This window comes from Nothobranchius furzeri, chromosome 5, assembly GCF_043380555.1.
Source record: "Nothobranchius furzeri strain GRZ-AD chromosome 5, NfurGRZ-RIMD1, whole genome shotgun sequence".
NCBI lineage: Eukaryota > Metazoa > Chordata > Actinopteri > Cyprinodontiformes > Nothobranchiidae > Nothobranchius > Nothobranchius furzeri.
In genome coordinates, this window is record NC_091745.1 from 9,227,722 (window position 1) to 9,242,668 (window position 14,947).

Here is a 14,947-nt window from a genome sequence, read left to right on the forward strand (position 1 = left end):
ATTTCATGGCTGAGTAAAAATTTAAAAGTAAGAATTTGATGCTTGTTTTTTGTGCAGCATCACATTAAACAGCCATGGTGGGATTTATTAAATTATCTAGTTTTATTTAAGGGCATAAAACACGTTAGGACACTAAAAGGTGTGTGATATTTAGGACATATGCATTCTCACGAGACTTGATGTTTTTACAGCCAACAGCTGTTCATCACACACCAAATCATTTTAGAAATATACAGATCCACCAAATAATCGCATTTAAAAAATCAGCAGTAATAAGGTAGATTACTGGATGCTTTTTTACATTATCATATTTCAGTAATTTGTATGGAAGCCCATTCCCGCCACTCAGATAAAAGTTTCTCATAATTATGAATTAGCTATCTCATAATAATGATATAGCATCTCATAATAATGGGCTTCCATATATTTGTGATTCATCGAGAGGTGTGGATCTTCCTGCCCGTTTATGCCTGACTGCTCATTGGAGAGGACCTTTGTACTCATAAAGTCGTAAAATCGTTGCTGTCGCTCCGTCAGCAGCAAACTTTAATGCCAAACACCAGAACACAGATGAAAGATGAATGTTTGATTAGAAATCAGCTTCTTGTAAGATGGTTTTAATCTGAGATGGCGAACAGCAAGCTGTCAGAATGTAAGTGTCTGTAAATCCTTGTATTTGTCATGATTTTTGAATGTATTCCTACTGAGGCATGTTTGTTCTTCCTGTGTGGGTTAGGGACTGGATTATGTGCTTCCCATTTGAAAATTGTTCTTCTGGGAGGAAGGAACTCAGGTAAGAACTCTCTGGGGAACCTGATCCTGGCCAAAGAGGAGTTTGTCACAAAGGAGAGGACGTCTTGCTCTCGACGGCTGGGAGTGGTGACTGGACGTTGGGTCACAGTGGTGGACACTCCCGGCTGGTGGTGCGACTTCACGGCTGAGGACACGTCTCCGCTGGTGAAGAGGGAGATCACAGCCAGCTTGTGCCTGTGCTCACCAGGCCCTCATGTGTTTCTGATCACAGTGAAAGCCAGCTCATTCTTCTCAGAGAGGCGTCGCAGATCTGTGGAGGAGCATGTGTCCCTGCTCGGTGAAGGCGTGTGGAGTCATTGCATTGTTGTCTTCACATTTGCAGACAGGTCGGAGCACATAGAAGCAGAAGAGTTTGTGCAGAGAGGAGGAAAATCTCTCCGCTGGCTCACCGAGAGATGTGGACAGAGGTGTCACAGTGTCCTCCTGAACGGTGACACTAAAAGAGCAGAACTGCTGGTGAAGATACAGAAACTTGTTACAGACAATGGAAACAGAGTGTTTGAGATGCAGGACAGCATCGTGCAGGCAGCTGCAGAGGAGAGGAGACGAGTGGATGAGAGGGCTCAGATCAGATTCATAAGGATGAAATATTACAGATCTCTTATGAGAGGTGAGTCAAAATGAAAAACTCCATCAGTTGTTAAACACTTGTCATAGAAAATTAAAATCAAGCAAATGCAACTTAAACTTTAATGTCATTTATGATGCTTAGCTGGTACTTTCATCCTTAACAAATTACAGTATTCAATTCAATTCAATTTTATTTATGTAGCGCCAAATCATGACAAGAGTCGTCTCAAGGCACTTCACATAATAAACATTCCAATTCAGGTCAATTCATTAAGCCAATCAGAAATAATGTTTCCTATATAAGGAACCCAGCAAATTGCATCAAGTCACTGACTAGTGTCAGTGACTTTACAGCAATCCTCATACTAAGCAAGCATATAGCAACAGTGGAGAGGAAAACTCCCTTTTAACAGGAAGAAACCTCCAGAGAATCCTGGCTCAGTATAAGCAGCCATCCTCCACGACTCACTGGGGATCGAGAAGACAGAGCAGACACGCACGCACGCACGCACACACACACACACACACACACACAGACAGACAAAGTAATGTGTCTATGGTTATATTGTGATTTATTAGTAAATATTATATTTGGTGAGAGATAACCTTTATTGTATTTATCCTAGTGGATCTATAATTAAACGGGTAAACTAGTAGTAGCACATCCAACGTCAAGGAAAGCAAAAAGTTATTATCAGGAGAGGGAGAATGTTTAAGTGGTTAGCAGCAGTGTGCTAGACGATGGCCCCCTCCATGAGGCCACCACAGCTCAGCAGAACGTCATTGTAGCTTCTTCTGAGGAGAAAAACACTTAGAGAGAAAATAAAGTTAACAGCTGAAATTGCAGAAAATAATACAGTTAAAGAGCAGATTGTAGAAGAAAGTAGTCTAGTGTGAAAAGTGGTCAGTGTATCCTCCAGCAGTCTAAGCCTATAGCAGCATAACTACAGAGATAATTCTGGATAATCTATCCTATTTAGATGGAGGCATGTTGGAGGCAGGGCAAGGGAGAGCCGTCTTTAACGACTGTACACTCCACCTCCCTCTACTCCCCCACTTGTCCAGATTTAGGCTAACATCAGATTTTAACCATAGGCCCTATCAAATAAAAATGTTTTAAGCCTATTCTTAAAAGTAGACAAGGTGTCTGCCTCATGGACTAAAGCTGGGAGCTGGTTCCACAGGAGAGAAGCCTGATAACTAAAAGATCTGCCTCCCATCCTAATTTTAGATATTCTGGGAACCACCAGTAAACCTGCAGTCTGAGAGCGAAGTGCTCGGTTAGGAACGTATGGAACAATCAGATCACTGATGTATGATGGAGCTTGATTATTAAGAGCTTTGTATGCGAGAAGAAGGATCTTAAAATCTATTCTGAATTTAACAGGTAGCCAATATAGGGAAGCTAAGACAGGAGAGATATGATCTCTCTTTTTAATTCTCATCAAAACTCTAGCTGCAGCATTTTGGACAAGCTGAAGACTTTTAACTATATTCTGTGGAATTCCTGAGAGTAATGAATTACAGTAATCCAGTCTTGATGTAATAAATGCATGAACTAGTTTTTCAGCATCACTCCTGGAAAGGATGCTTCTAATCTTAGCAATATTCCGAAGGTGGAAAAAGGAAATCCTACAAACTTGTGAAACCTGGGATTTGAATGACATGTCCTGGTCGAAGATAACACCAAGGTTCCTTACTTTGTTCTCGGAGATTAATGTAATGCCATTCAGGTCAGGTGATTGACTAAGCAACTTCCTTTTCTGGATTTCTGCTCCAAAGATGAGAACTTCCATCTTGTCTTGATTTAAAAGCAAAAAGTTTAGAGTCATCCAATTTTTTATGTCCTCAAGACAAGCCTGTAATCTACCTAACCGATTAGGTTCATCAGGGTCAATGGATAAATATAACTGAGTATCGTCAGCATAATAGTGGAAGTTTATCCCATGCTGTCTAATGATTTTACCAATTGGGAGCATATATATAGTAAAAAGAATTGGTCCAAGCACTGAACCCTGTGGTACTCCACAAGTAACCCTGGAGTATGAAGGCGATTTGTCATGTACATTTACAAAATGAAATCTGTCAGACAGATAGGATTTAAACCAGCCTAGCGCTGTTCCTTTGATCCCTACAACATGTTCAAGTCTTTCTAAACGAACAGTAGCCATGTAAAAACATTCATCTTTGTGCCGTGGCTGTCAAGTTTGGGTTTGAAAATTACTTGTTTCTAATCAAACTTGTCAGATATAAAAATATTAGTTATTATTTCGAGATCAAAAAATGCCCAAATACATCTAGTAAACACAGACATAGAGGCATTCACATTGACATGGAAATCCTTTGATCTAAAAGGTATCATTAATGAATACGTTTGATTCAACAATAAATGTACAAACTGAGAAAAAAAAGAAAGAAAATTAAACCAAATATGCTAAAAATACCATACCATCTACTTTAAATTCCATCATTTTTCATTGTTTTTTTGTCTAAGTAAACCTGTAATTAACTTACTTGTAATCGTTCCTTTGACTTGTTGTTGGCACCCTGTCTATAAGCAGGGGCGCCTCCAGAAAATTTTGATAGGGGTGGCCAGATGGGCCGAAGAAATTTTTGGTATATATATATGCATGGACGTCACTAGGATTGAGATATAGGGGGGGCTTAGCCCCAGGAGCTTGACCTCGAACGTTTTTTGTCACACCCTGCAAAAACTTTGTCAATTAATTCATTATCTGAAGAACATTTAACAAAACCTATTATTTTATCACTTTCTTTTCCTTTCCTACTTTTGTGCATTTTCTCTCTTCTTTTCATAAAAAATAACACTTAATCAGTTCATTAGTGGGGTCTATGTTGAAGAAAGATTTTATGTAAGTCCATTAAAAATGAGATAGGTTATATTTCCAAATAAAGCTATTCATTTCAGTCTACTGCACTTAACAGGGGGAAATGTTGTAGTCATTTATTTAATTTGTTTACTTACAACTTGTTTAATTATAACTGTTACTGAAATGTGACAATAAAGAACAAATGAATAATTGTCAAACTTTTATTCTGCCAAATGAGTGTGCAGTTGACAGTTTTAATATATGAATAACACTGCTATGATATGGAATAAAGGAGTGTATAATTAACTATTACAAGACAAAATAACAGTATATATGAAAATATCCAGCAAGTAGTAGAACTTATAATACAGAAAGTCAACTATACAGATAAAACTTGACATAAGGTTGCAGGCCAGATGATAATTATAGTTATTTTTTTCTCAATGTCTCTTACATGTTCACTCCTAAATAGAAAACTGTTCAATTTTGCTTGGGAACTTTGTGCTCAGGTAAATGCTCATAACGGTGCACTCGCCCCTGTTTTCGCTGTAGATCACTGACCTTGACCATGCAGATCTCCTCAGCATCAACCACCTGGTCTCTCTCCTGTTCCTCACTCACTCTCTTAAAAAAATCTTCGTATATCCATCTAGCCAACACATTGAAAAACATTTTCAATTTCTAATGCCAAGACAAATGCTACTATACCATTCAGTTTTCACTCACAATAATTGAAACAGCCATTGGTGGATAAATGGTACAGAATATGGACAACTGTTAGCCTAATATAGCCCATGTTTGGTTGCTCATGATGATGGCATTTTCCATAACATCACATCGAGCTGCCAAAATTTATGTTAAAGTTAGATGAGTACAATATCTCCTTTCTTTACCATAGGTAAACATAGGAAATATTAAGCAATTGACAACCCACATGGAAAGAAGTCATAAACATATAGGTTTTAATATATGTTTTGATGTAGCTTTTGAATATATGTGACATATATAAAACTGGCTGTTTACTATATTATAGATACATATATGTACCTATAATATATTATATATATATATAATAGAAAATATATATATAATATAGAAAAACGGTCAATAATATACACATTCGGCCAGATTCTGATTCAGGTTTTTAGTGTGGAGTGATTTTTGTGCCACCAACTGGAGCGTGCAGTGATCAATCTGCAAGAGCACAACGTCGTATGCAGCCCTCTCTCTGCATGCTCAACTCCGTCTCTGCCTGCACAAATCTCCCTGCTGTTGCTCAATTTGCAATTTACAAAGCAATGTAGCCTCTCCGTCAGCCAATCAGAGAGCTCTCCATTATGCAATCAAAGCATGTCCAGGAAATACTGGCAGGAAAATTGCACTTTTTTCAGATAAAGAGGACTTTATATAATTATATTTAATTAGGTTGATTAACCCTCCTCTTTTACTGGGACATTTCCACTGTTCACTTCCTTTTACACATCAAGGGATCATTTATGTCTAACCAAACAGAGAAGAAACACTTTATATGTTGAAATTAAAAGTCATTTTTAACTGAAAAGAGTGCAATTTAACAGTTTTAGGAATAGGCAATGTGTCTTTTCTGGAAGTCAAATATGGTCACTCTAATCATGACACATGAATTACAACAAAGTATCTTGCAGGCAGTGGATGGTGACTGGTAGCTAACCAGCAGCAGAAAGCAGTTTAATAAGCTGTTAAATTGGTGTTTTTCTGTAAAGCAGTGTTTCCTGGACATGCTTTGGTTGGATAAAACAGAGCTGTCTGTGATTGACTGTTGGAGAGGCTACTTGTTGAGGAGAGCAGGGAGAGATTTGCATGTGCAGAATTGATCCCATAGAGAGGGCTGCAGCTGCTGCACACAAGCGCAGAGCAGGTTCTGTTTGTGCAGACTCATTACTGTACTCTCAAGTTGGTGGCAGTAAGTCACTCAATGAACTGGCTGGGTGATTAATCATGTCACTTCAGGGGAGTTTTCCGACCATTTTACTTGACATCAAAGCTTTTCATTTTGGTTTGCGGCATGTAAACATGCTAGCGGAGTTAGCATTAGCATGTCGGTGCGGTAGCATTTTCCTCTCTCGTCTGAACTATAACCTTGAAATATTAACGGTGTGCTGCTGTTGCTGTCTTACCCTAATGTGATGTTGAGTGACTTACATGAGCGCTGAGCAGGGTTTGCTCATCGATATAAAGGTTTTTCTGTATCGACCCGCCCCCTGACTTGTCAACAAAGCTGCGGGCTTAAGGAAGTGGAGGAAGTTCTTTCTTAATACTTCCTGTGTGCGACGGTGTAGTTCTATATTCATTAATTATTATTTCTGTTTCAGACTGAAAAACTCATGTACCAATTACACGTGTCATGATTGTGTTCAGCATGTAGATGTGAACAAATAAAAAAAGTTAACTGAAAAAAATAAAATAAACCAAAATGATAGGGGGGCTTGTGATTATTTTAGGGGGGCTGAAGCCCCCCTAAAACGGACCTAATGACGTCAGCGTATATATATATATATATATATATATATATATATATATATATATATATATATATATATATATATATATATATATATATATATATATATATATATATATATATGTCTGTGCACAACAACCATTTCAGATCTTATGCCCCCTGGTGGCATTAGGGGGAATTATTTTACTGGGAGAAAAATAGACATAGAAGTCTTAAGAAATCTTTTTGTGGTAGAAGTTCAGGTTGAGATATTTAACAACCTAAAAAAGAGAAGAACTAAACAGGAATCCAGTTAATTTAAAACCAACCAACAAAAATCAGACATGCAGTGAAACTGAGAAAACTTTTACATTTCTAAATGATTTTCAAATAAATCAAATATTTTAACTGAAGTTTTTACTCATGTTTCACTAAATAATCAATATATCTCGCAATACTTCTCCCGGTGGAAGCATGGAATCCTCTTTACACCGAATAAGAAAACAAACATAAAATAACAAAATGTTCTCCTGATGCTCTTTGGTTTGAAAAGGCTCCACTGAAATGCTTTTAGAAGAAAAAAAAGTTATACACATCTGTTAAAACGCCTGCGCTAAACTTAATCTCTGATTAATATTCACACTTTTGTTTTTGCAGAGAGGTTAAGACCCGTTACTGATATCCGCTTTGTGCTGCTTGGGGCGAAAGGTTCTGGGAAGACTTCAGCTCTGAACACAATCCTGGGCAGAGAGAGCAGCCAGCAACCTGGTAGAACAGCTCAGTGTTGTGTTGGAGAGGGCGTGGTGTTTGGGAGACAAGTGACTGTGGTGGACACACCTGGCTGGTGGATGAACTACTTCTGTGATGAGACGTCCGTCTATGATCGGAGGGAAATTGTGCTCAGTTTGTCCCTCTGTCCTCCGGGGCCCCACGTCTTTCTGCTGGTGATCCGTGTCGACCGAGCTTTCCCTGAAACCTACAGGAGATCAGTGCAGGAACACCTGGAGCTCATCAGCCAGCACATCTGGAGTCACATCATCCTGCTGTTCAGTTTTGGGGACTGGCTGGGAGCAACGACCACTGAGCAGTACATCGAGAGCGAGGGAGAGGCTCTGAGGTGGCTTGTTGAGAAGTGTGGCAACAGGTACCACGTTCTGAACAGTAAAACTAAAGGAGATGGATTTCAGGTCCGAGAACTGATCGGGAAGATCGAGGAAATGATGAGTTGTGACATTGGTTGGCATTATGAGATCGAAAGAAAAGAGTTGGAGGAGCTGGAGAGGAGGATGAAGTCAGAGGCAGAAACAGCAAGAGAAAGGCTGATGAAGAAGGAAAGACAGAGGCAGAAGGCCAAGTGCGAGCTCGGTGAGTTCTGCAGAAGAAATATGTTTTTCTCTAGCGAAACAATTGTTGAAAATGTTCTGCTCTGATTCTCTAATGTGCAACGTTTATTGTTGACAGATGAGCTACATCGTCTTCAAGAGCTGAGAATAACGCTTGTTGGTGGCAGGAAAGCAGGAAGAAGTTCATGTGGAAACACCATCCTGAGCAGGAAGTGCTTCAGCACTGACACCCAAACCGTCTCCTGCCATGAACACCTCTGTAAAATCACTGGGAAGCTGGTGTCAGTTACAGACACTCCAGGATACTCCCCAGTGACCTCTGAACTCCTGATGACACCCTGTGCTATCCTCCTGGTTGTCAACATAAGCTCTTCATTCACAGATCTCCACTTAGACGCCCTAGAGAAACAGCTGGAGACTGGGGGAGGCCAGCTGTGGAGCAGAGCGATGGTGCTGTTCAGCTACGGTGATTGGCTGGGAGGCACAAACATCGAGGAACGCATCGAGAGCGAAGGACACCTGCTGCAGGAGCTTGTAGAGCGCTGTGGGAACCGATACCACGTTTTAGACAACAGGAACTGGGGAGACGGAGCTCAGGTTAGGGAGCTAATCGAGCTGGTGGAGGAGATGCTGCTAGGACAAAGGATGGCGGTTCGTCACAGCAGTGACCAGATGTGTGAAAACATTCATTCAGAAGATGCAACACCAGAAAAAATGCACATGAAGAACAAAACGAGCTGCAGACACCAGCTGTCTACAGGCTGTGAGTACCTTTCTGGCAGTGAAAGTTTTGGGATGGCACAACGAATACTTTACCCCGTGGTACCCTGTGGTAACGCTGGGATCATTTAACTGTAGCCAGGTGTTATCAAAATGTATTCAAATCAATTTATTTACTAGCTGTGAATTTAAATTCTTGACTAAAGAAGATTAGTATCATTTATTAAGCGCAATGTCCCCCTGGCCACCCCTTGGGGGCGCCACTGATCACATGAAGTCTTCAGATCACATCAAATCAAATAAACTTTATTTATTTAGCACTTTTCATACAAAAAAATGCAACTCAGAGTGCTTCACAGATTAAAATGGCCCCATAGATCCCATATTCCCATCCCAGCCCCCTCCCCAAGTATAAAACAATTGACAATTACACTTCCCCTCCCGCAACCAATTTCCAAGGTGAACGTACACACACACACACACACACACACACACACACACACACACACACACACACACACACACACACACACACACACACACACACACACACACACACACACACACACACACACACACACACACACACATGTGAACAACAGAGCTGAGTTCAGATGGGTCAGGTAATCAGCGGAGCCATCTGCCTCGACAGCAACAGATCCACGGCAGCAGCCAAGACACCGGCCCATGAAGCCCAGGTAGGAAGGGCGGAGACCCCCACCAGTGCCCGGGCACTACCCGAGGAGCGCCCCGGCCGCCGCTGCCGACCACCGGCCCCAAGACAGAGGGTTCAGCAGAGGAAACACTGGAGGGTTAAAATATATAACATGTAAAATAACAAAAGCTAATATGGATAGAAAGTAACTGATAAAAAGTGACTAATAACTTGCTGTTATTGTAGCAGATGAAGGAGCCACTTCAGCCAATGAGCGACAAGCAGATTTCTATCTCAGGAGCTCTGACGGAGAACAGGCTGGGTTCATTTTAAACCATATCATGTGTTTCCCTTTCAGTGACCGATTCTTCCACATCCTGTTCAGAGAGTTCAGACGCTGCTCAGACTGTAGCTTTAAGGGTGAGAAGAACTAGACGACAACCTGAGTTCACGTCTTTGGACAGAAACAGCTTTAAGTCATTTGCAGCCTCAGTTCGTAAACAGGAAGTGAGATGGACAACAGACCTGCTTGTGAGGTTTCCCTACAGCCTCCTGAGACCGAACAACGACAGCCTCACGCTCTCACGAAGATGTCAAACCATGCTGCTGGTTCCATGTCAGAGTCAGCCTAGCGTGTCCTCAGAGGACGATGGGATCAGCCTGCATTCCCTCTGCCATCCTGCATTGAGAGAGCGGACTCTCCAGAGGGTTTGTGAGTCTGGAGGCCTGCAGGATCTGATTGACCAATGGGGCCACAGCAGCCTGGATGAGCTGGAGGCCTTCATTGACTCTTACTTTGACATGGTGTGGGGGCAAACCATGGGTTCATTTCAGCCCCCTGAATGTGACCATTCTGCCACAGAGCAAGCTGCTCTCACCAAGGAAGATGGAGGAGAGGTGCTTTTATCTATTGATAAAAAACTTTCAAAGCTGGAGCTCCTGGAGGAGATCAGGGGTGAGTTGGCAGAGCTGAGGAACGCCATACAAGAACTCAAGAAGAAAAATGAAAAGGGGAATGATAATACAATATGATAAATAACTTCCTTTAATTCCTGCTAATTCACTGCCTGTCTGAAATTAAATGCAACAGCGAAACACAAACAAGAATGATTGATAGCAGGTCACCACTAGATGTCACTGTTGCATAACAATAGGTTGTTGTAGAGTGAGTCTGTTGATTTGTTCAACCTTTTATTTTCACTAACAACTTTCCTAATCCTTAGCTAGATGAGATTAAATTAAGAGTTTTGTCAGAAACTAATGTAGGCATTTAAATGTCCAAGATATTGTAGCTTATATGGCCCGGAGGTGCATATGTACGCTAAACTAGACTGTAGTGTTTTACTTCAGACTGCTTCTCTTTGGTGATTCAAGACAATAGCTTCAGCACTTTTCTTATTGTGTTTACTATCATAAACATTAACTGTGTGATAAATAAAAGATGCAGTAGACTTCCCTGAGGCTGTAATAGTCAACGTTACTGCACCTGTACTTAATGGGATGGAGACAGCAGGGTGTTTGGGGCATTTCAGGCTAAAGGTAACACAAATCACTGCAGAGTTATGAACATTTTAAACATTCGGACTTGCAAACCCTTCTAACTTTCTTTGGCAGGCTCCAAAAATTGAGCTATACTCCTATTGCACAAGCTTTAGGTAGAAAACAGCATTCTGTTGATCCCTTTGAGCCTTAAACTCTTCAAATGAAAAGTGTTTGTCTCCAGTTTATCTTCCAAAACACAGAAGATTCTGACAGAAGTTAAAACAAAAAAAATGAAGCAACCCATTATTCTTTCAACAGATGAAACAATACATCTGTGGAGCTTTCATTCAAAAAGGCCTTTCCAACCTCTAGACTTTATCGAGGGCCTTCGAATGAGTCACACAAAGACACTTAGACATGGAAGCTGATAGGACTCTGTCAGAAAGAACAGTCCACTGCTTTCAAGGCTGTTGTCTTGAATACGTAGTTAAGGAAACACTAAGAGGTAGGCGACAGCTTTAGCAACTGTGTTTTTTTCCCCTCTTGCAAATATAAAAAAAGCAAATACAAATGAAACAGTTTGTTCATTAGAATTGTTTTATCCCTCCTATAGAAGGAGGTCAAAGTAAAACCCCTCAGACCTAAATATATTTTAAAGGGAACATCAGGCCTACATTAAGAGGGTGTGTGTATGACTCAGTTTGTGAAGAAGTTTGAGTTTGGATGTTTAAAAGTTTTATATCTGTTTTCACTTATTCAGGGTTCTGAAAGTATCTTTCCAGAGTATTTCTCTTATCCGATGGCCCCATCTAGTGGCTGACAAGCATATCACACAAATAGTCAGTCGATCTGTTTTTTTAAGATGGCGACTTCACATTTCTTGTTTATGAATGTGCTTCTGTAGCCAACAAACAGCTAAAACACGCTGTTTTGCAAGTATCGCGGCACCATCGAGAGCATCCTGACCAACTGTATAACAGTCTGGTATGGGAACTGCTCCGCCTGGGACCGGAAGGCATTGCAGAGGGTCGGGAAAACTGCCCAGCGCATCGCCGGAGCACCACTTCCTGCCATAAAGGACATCTACAGGAAGCGGTGTCTGAAAAGGGCAGAGAAAATCATCAGAGAACACACTCACCCATCACATGCACTGATCACCCTGCTGCCCTCTGGGAGGCGCTACAGGAGCCTCCGGACTAAGACCACCAGGTACCGGAACAGTTTCTTCCCAACAGCTGTCAGACTCCTGAACTCTGCCTCCTGACATATGACCCACGTTAAACTCATGGACTGCTTGTATTAACTACAATTAGCCTGTACATACTTATAGAAATAGAATATTCATAACATACTTCATAACGTGTACATTATAACATACGTAATGGATCAATTTCTGTAATATACTTACACATCTATATTATTGCTAATATATATTGTAATACATCTATATCATGGCTAAAGCACTTCTGGATGGATGCAAACTGCATTTCGTTGCCCTGTACCTGTACATGTGCAATAACAATAAAGTTGAATTCTATTCTATTCTATTAATCTCATGTCAAGTTGTGTTCTCATATATTTATATTGTAAAGACTTACATGTCCATGAAAAGTTAATCAACTCTGTGTCACGATCTGCCCCTGCCCAACCTGACTGTGTTCCTCTCCTGCCATGATTACCCTTATTGTTCTCACCTGTCCCTCGTTTACCTGCCCATGTTTCCCTAATTAGCCCTCTATATTTAAACCACCTGTTTTGCCCCTGTCCTTTGTCAGTTCATTGTTGTTGTCTGTTGGTGTTTCTGTTCATCCCATCCTGCCATTAAACCATTTTTTCTTTCACCGAAGCCTGCATTTTTTCCTCCGTTCAGCTCATCCACACATGGTCCGCGTCTCCACCTCCTACACCGTGACACTCTGCATCAGCTGAGGTACACCCTTAAATTTGAAGCATGTAAGCAGTAGTCTAACGCTATTGGTTAGTTCTGGTCGGCGCTCAGTTTCCTATTGCACAGAGGTTTGCGAGGCAGGGGGCATGCTTAGCAAAAAAAAAAAAAAAAAAAAAAAAAAAAAAAAGAATAATTGCTTCAGTACATGATATGACAGTCATTTTTATGGATTTCTGAAAATTCATATTTCTGAAAGGGGAAAACTTCAGAAAGCTACTTTAAGCTGAATCAGTAGAAATAAATAGTAGAACATATGTCACAGCAGAACTGTTCGAGAGGTCAAAAGGTCCTCTTATTGACTGGTTTAAGTGCTTTCTACATGAAAAGCAATATTGGACATTTCCGTGTTGAAATTGGGTTATCTCAATTTAGTCACAGAGATTGATAGATTGTGGTGGATTTTAGCGTTTTTGCCTTGTAAATTAAGGTTTAAATTAAAAGCTAATTTGTCAGCATCTTATTAGCTAAAGTTTGCTAGTCGGTTGGTCAATAAAATCAAAGGGAGACAAAACTCTTGGTTAACTGACACTGCTCAAGTCAGAAATCATCACCATGTCACTAAGTCATAATAGCTGGTCCAGTTAGTTATTTTTTCCTCTTGTCAAACAAAGATGTTAGCAGTAGCTCAGGCTAGCTTTAGCATTAGCTCTGTGGTTAGCATAATCACTAACACTGCCAATGTTGAAGTGGCTAATTTAAGGTGGTGTGTCTAAGCTTATGATAACAACTTTTCTCAGAACGAACCATTTCTCCGTGGCCGCTACAACATTGATAATTTACATAGGAAAGCAGGTCTGAGATGGTCCGGGCTACATTAGACACAAGTCAAATGATTCTAGGAGGCCTTTAAACACTGTTTTCATGCTTAATTCTACCTTATTCCTGCATTTAAAATATGTAGTAGATTATATGGTTTTTGTTGGCTTTAATGGTGAAGACTGAAGGTAAAGTCCTAGCTTTCCACGTAGATTGCCAAGTTTTAGTTTTAATTTGAAAATATGATTCAGGAAATCAAGATGTTTAGAAATTTAAAGAAATGCATTGCAGTGATCAGAAAAGCAATATAATTTCGTACCGAAGCTTGGTTCTGTTAAGGCGTTTCCTACGGTTGCAACGTTTTTTTTTGTTTAATATATTCTTATTGTCCTTCTTATGAAACACCCTGTCATTCCTAATTAACTGAGAGTAAAGGTTTATTATAGTTTGGTCAAAAAGAAACACTCAGAGAATTAAGTTGATGTATAAATGCATGGCACACCAGTTTACCTTCATCAAATTTTTAAAAACAATCCATAAATTTGTCAACTCAAACTTAAAAGCTTTGCTTGAGTTTTCAACTTTTTCCTTATTTTTTCTTTTCTCTTGGTAGTTTAGTTTTATTGGTGCAGCATAACTGCTGAAATGACTTATTTTTTATTGATATGACTGTTTTTATTTTAATGGCGAGCTTCATAATAAACCCTTTGTGCATATCTAATGTTATTCACCCAATATTTTTATGGCTGTATGTTTTTATTGTACAACAACAACAATATCATCAACAACAATAACAACAAAAACAAAACAGACCTACCAAACCACCTGTTTTGATCCCAGCTGCTATAGCAAATCTACAGAACAAGCTAGGTCATAATATATTTATAGCTATCCTTTGTTAGAATGTTAAGAGGCATGAAAAAAATGTTTTAAGCTAATTTGTTTTCCAAATTTACCATTGCAGCTTTAATATGTAGTTTTCTGAATCAGGCATCTTTCATCACACTTCCCATCTTAGGCTCTGACAGCTGATCTGAGTGGAGCTCAGGACCTCCCAAAGGTTGTGATGAAGCAGTAAGAGTCACAAAGGGAAGGTGACATTTTGAAAAGGACTTTCTGAAAGAATAAAAGCAAACATGTTTTTTGTCTGCAATCATGTTTTATTTTTCTCTATCAGTCTTCATCTTGGCATTTTCTCTTTTGCATTATACCTATTTTGAGCAAGATTCCTCCCTCCGTTCTCCCTCCCTGCTGCCTTTTCATTTATCTTCCTCTGTTGTCAGCGTGTCATTCCTCCACTCGATTCTCCTGCCGCTCATTCTCTCTCCACTGTCACTCTGCCATCCCATC

The 14,947-nt window shown here is 40.1% G+C and overlaps 1 protein-coding gene and 1 long non-coding RNA gene across 3 annotated transcripts; one reads left to right on the forward strand and one right to left on the reverse strand.

Annotated features, from left to right (window-relative positions):
• Nucleotides 1-410: 410 nt before the first annotated feature.
• si:ch211-214j24.15 (GTPase IMAP family member 8) lies at nt 411-10,867 on the forward strand. Of its 2 annotated transcripts, XM_015948377.3 has the most exons (5): nt 411-652; nt 737-1,423; nt 7,351-8,058; nt 8,155-8,799; nt 9,770-10,867. In XM_015948377.3, exons 1-5 carry the CDS (start codon nt 628-630, stop codon nt 10,441-10,443), a joined length of 2,739 nt encoding a protein of 912 aa, XP_015803863.3. In that variant the 5' UTR covers nt 411-627; the 3' UTR covers nt 10,444-10,867. The 2 variants fall into 2 exon arrangements, with proteins under 2 accessions (XP_015803863.3, XP_054596206.2); XM_054740231.2 differs by having other exon boundaries at nt 453-1,423.
• On the reverse strand, nt 1,112-6,497 carry LOC139069952 (uncharacterized). The gene is made up of 3 exons (XR_011520619.1): nt 6,396-6,497; nt 4,776-4,863; nt 1,112-1,249 (listed from the first exon to the last, which is right to left on the reverse strand). It is a non-coding gene; the product is annotated as an uncharacterized lncRNA (long non-coding RNA).
• Nucleotides 10,868-14,947: the final 4,080 nt, after the last annotated feature.

Excerpts from the sequence above, each read along its gene's own strand:
- si:ch211-214j24.15 (XM_054740231.2), top strand. The coding sequence starts at position 682 with ATGATTTTTGAATGTATTCCTACTGAGGCATGTTTGTTCTTCCTGTGT. Across the intron at positions 8,059-8,154 it reads GAAGGCCAAGTGCGAGCTCG|ATGAGCTACATCGTCTTCAA; the intron begins GTGAGTTCTGCA and ends TATTGTTGACAG. Across the intron at positions 8,800-9,769 it reads ACACCAGCTGTCTACAGGCT|TGACCGATTCTTCCACATCC; the intron begins GTGAGTACCTTT and ends TTTCCCTTTCAG.